The following is a 4,381-nucleotide window of genomic DNA, read 5'->3' on the forward strand; positions in this document are numbered from 1 at the left end:
CAGTGTTGTTTGGTGTCTGTTTGTTTTATGTTAAGAAGGAATCTCCTTGCTGTTGTATTCTGTAGTGTGTGTTGTGCCTCGTTGTGATATACAGTAGCCTCTGCTGTTACAGATGAGTCTGTGACAACTGCATCAGATGCCTGTGGTGCTGTGTGTGAGTTGTGTTATGTCCATTCCAGTTTGACTGACATTCTGTTGCACAGATCATTTAGGTCCGGCCAGTCTGATCGGACTCCAAAGCCTGCAGCTTGTGTGTCCAGTTTCCCGCTGCTTTTCCTCCTAAAGCCTAGGAAGCTGTCCTGGCCTGGTTTGGCCAGAGGGACCTTCCTCTTTCTGAGGTCCAGCAGGAGGGAAGCTCTGGCTAGCTCTCTGACAGTGGCATCGTCATTGTTGAGCATGCAGATGAGGTGTGTCAGCCTCGTGGCAGTGTATACCCATTCCACGTTTGGGACACCCAGCTTTACGTGAGAGGAAGATGAGGTCTCGGGTAGAGTGAGAGTTCAGCCCCAGCCATTTTCTGACGGCCTGGACGGTTTTATTGTTCATGTCGCGTAGGACATCTTGCGGGATGTGGACGTTTGCAAAGAGGTGTTGTACCTTTGCCAGGGCCACCTCTCTGATAGCGTCCAGTTTCATGACTACAGGGAGGGGGGAGGAGTCGATTAGGTCGATCCTGTTCTTATAGGCATGGCATACTGCCCTACAAAGCCAAAGTGCAGTAACTGCATTTCGTGTGAAATTCACTTTTTTACACCAATATAAAATGCCATATCCTCCGTTCAATCTATCAAAATCTCATTAATCTAGTGAAACATTTCCTGAAGATATAGGGTTTTCATTTTACAGTATCTGCTAGAATACAGTGTGAAAGACAAACAACAATGCTGTTTTTCTCACTTTGGAATTTTCGTAGATACTGCACTTTGGCTTTGTAGGGCAGCATAGCTCCTGTACCTGCTCCCCCCACTCACCTGCAATGTTGATGGTATGGCCAAGATAGGTGTATGACTCATGGCGTGGGTAGACTCTGATGGGCTGCCCCATGATGGTGAAGAAGGGGGGTTTGTCCGATTTGGCTTTATACCAGCGGTTGCCACCGCTGCGTCGCTCGTATAGTGCTGCACACTTTGTGTGTTTTACCTCCAGTTTTGACCAGCGAAGAAATTTGTCTGTTCTGGCCAACATATTATGTATGACGCCCTCATCTCTGGAGGAAATCTCTACGTCGTCTGCATACCCCTGAACAGGGTTTGGGGATCTGGTATGAGGTGGTGCGCACTGACAGAGCCACTTGAGCCACTGGTTAATGGCAAGGATGAAGTTCACCGCACTCCAGGGGCAGCCTGTTCTAATCCCAACCTGGAGAGGAATGGGCTCTGTGAGTTGGTGTCCACAGATCACCTGCAGAAAGGATCCCCTATATACATCTGTTATGATGTCTACAAAGGGCTGGGGTAGATGGATCTCCTCCAGTGCACTCAGCATCATTTTGTGTGATAGTGTTCCAAAGGCATCTCTAAAACACACACACACACGGACACGGACACACACACACACACACACACACACACACACACACACACACACACACACACACACACACACACACACATGATCCTCAAACAGCCTCCCAAAACAAGGAGGTCTTTTGTAGTCCATGCTTGATTTGGGTTAACCTTCACTCAACATGTTTGCCTTCCATGTTGGGTTTATGGGTTTGGATTGGGGTTAGTATTCATGAGATTTGGGTCAGGATTTGGATTAAGGTCAGAGCTGGACATTTGGGTGTTAGTGTGGATGTGGTTATGTTGACTAATAAGAGAAAGCAATCACACAAGTTAAAAGCTGCAAAATGAGGATGGTGATATCGTAGACTAGCCTAGAAATCTAGACGCGCCCCTAGCGGCAGCAAGTTACATTTGCTGCCAGGGCTAGTCTAGCAACTCTCCGTTGGCTTGTGAGCTCCAGAAATCGAAACTTAATCAGGACATTGAAAAATGTGTATAGAGTCGTTTGGTGGGCTTAACATAATGATTGATGGCAGAGTTGCAACGGTTTGGCTTGAATTCCCTGCTACTTGAAAACAAATATCCTATTGCGTCCTATTGCGTGCAGAGGATATTTGAAAGACAACTGATTATCCCGCCCCTCGGACTGAGCACTGCGAACAGTGAGTGCCCAGACCCTACATTTTAATGTGGGTCTGGCTCGCCAGGCTAATCGTAGACAGTCTCACAACAAGGAACAATAAGGGTAGAATTCACCTGCAGTAAATTAAAATGAAGTAGTGTGTATAACAAGAGTGATAAAGACACAAATGTCAACAGTTGTTTTCAGAGCTCGTACAGCCAATAAGCTGTGTAATTAGATGGATAAAAGTATTCCCCTGCGGCGTTACAGACCCACAGTCAATATTAATGGCCACCCTTGGCTTTGCATATTAGGTCAGAGGCATAAACTTTGGCTAGTAAGTAAATTCCAAAAAGGAAAGGTCCATGGTTGCCAAGAGTAGCAAATCTGCTCTAAATGTAATCTCCTAATGACCCAGATGCAAGTACTGTACACGACTGTAGCTCAGTTCCAGTCAGAGTTAAGTTTTCCTGGACTGCTCAAGCAAGGCCACACAGCTAACGAGGAAACATCAACATCTTTCCTCCTCGATCTGAGAATCTGATGAGAAGCTAAAATTAGACTTCAAGTCTCAAGTCTATTTCAAGTTGTGAAAGAGTTGCACTGAAGTTGCAGGACCCCGCTACCTCACCACGCCTCTTCATTCACTGTCTTTTTTATCACTGCCTCACACAGATTTTCTGAATACCAGGCAGCTTCCTTTAACAAACAGCCCAACCCCCCCCCCCCCTCACCCTTTGTCTCCCCCCCTCTCATCTCTGTCCAAAGGTGAAGCCCATTGTCTCCAAGTACTTGAAAGAGAGGGAGCTGCCGTACCAGGAGGATAGTTACGTCTCCCGTCTGCGCCTGTTCTTCCACCGGTACCAGGAGTTCATGGTGTACGCGCCTCCCATCACCGAGCTCGTCGGGGTGCAGTGACGGACTCCTGACGGGGAAGAGAGGAGGAGGAGGAGGAGGAAGAGGAGGGAAGAAGAAGAAGTAGAAGAGGAAAGAAGAAGAGAGAGACTCTTTGTTTATTCTGAAGCACAATAGCAAATGCACACAGAGTGAGAATGAAAGAGAGAGAGAGAAAGAGAAAATGTCTCCCTCTCATGGAAGGACCAGAGGTTACTAACACCATTGGTGTGTAATTTATTATCAAACATAACATTTCTGTTAATCCCATCGTGTATTCACACATACATCCTTTAGCTCAGTGTTTCTCAAAGTGTGGTCCGGGGACCACTGGTGGTCCGAAAGCTATCCCAAGTGGTCCGCGAGCAGACGTGGTAAAATATAATATAGATCAGCTCTTTGCAATATTGAACAAACTTGTATGTAAATCCAAACAGTTCTGCAACACTGCCTATGTAAGCTACGCCGGTTAAATCATATGATTCCTCTGACACAATAAGTAAGGTGCAAAGACAATAAGCAAGGTGGTTCAGTGAGTATTTCTATTGTGCAATATACTGTTGGAGTAGGTCTAGTGTTTTTTTTTTTTTAGCTAGGTGGTCTGTGATTTTTTTTTTATTATTAGTTAAGTGGTCCTTGGTCAAAAAAAGTTTGAGAAACACTGCTTTAGTTGACCCAACAAACTGCACTTACAAAGCAGTGCACGTCATATAGACATTCAGGAGGAGGTTCATATATCACATAATCAAGATGATTCTATGCAAGAAATATGTTGATAATCCAAGGCAATCATAGTTCGTAGACAGCACATAATAGCTATATAATAAGTAAAATGGCCATGGCAGTTGCTGTTGTGAAAGATATATTTTGCTAGCCAACAAAAAGCCTGTGGAATCCATCTTACTTACAAAACTTACCCATTTTTTTATGGGTAAGTTTTGTAAATAAGATGGATTCCATATATGGATGGATTTTATAGCACTTCTGTAGTTTAATGACTAGGGAACAACTGTTACATTATATTTTTAATGGAATTGCCAGTACACAGAAATGACATACACATACTTTATTTACACCAATGTAGGTTAATCCATAGCAGCTTTGCACCAAACCAAAGTCCTTTTAGGCAAGTCCCTCCACTCGGCGGCCATTTGACAACGCTTTTTGGGCACTCGTAGGGCATCTATTTCGGCAGAAATGCGCGTGCGCAAGGCTTCAAGACACCAATCTTGCTCCAGTGGCGAGATCACAACACATGATTGGCACGATGTCTTCACAACACACCATATGATTGGCTCAATGTATTCACATCACAGCACATGATTGGCTCAATGTATTCACATGTCGACGTTTTGCC

At 44.9% G+C, this 4,381-nt stretch overlaps 1 protein-coding gene across 1 annotated transcript in view; it reads left to right on the forward strand.

Annotated features, from left to right (window-relative positions):
• fads6 (fatty acid desaturase 6) overlaps positions 1-3,704 on the forward strand; it is a 21,404-nt gene extending 17,700 nt beyond the window's left edge. Inside the window, exon 6 of the mRNA XM_076298070.1 lies at positions 2,899-3,704. Coding sequence (XP_076154185.1) covers positions 2,899-3,048 — 150 coding nt within the window. The 3' untranslated portion in view covers positions 3,049-3,704. The remainder of the gene's footprint in view (positions 1-2,898) is intronic.
• Positions 3,705-4,381: the final 677 nt, after the last annotated feature.

The sequence above is a fragment of the Alosa pseudoharengus genome, unplaced genomic scaffold (genome assembly GCF_046254945.1).
Source record: "Alosa pseudoharengus isolate Yale_2024_CS ecotype anadromous, Long Island Sound unplaced genomic scaffold, YU_APseudo_1.1 YU_APseudo_1.1_scf_21, whole genome shotgun sequence".
Lineage (NCBI taxonomy): Eukaryota > Metazoa > Chordata > Actinopteri > Clupeiformes > Clupeidae > Alosa > Alosa pseudoharengus.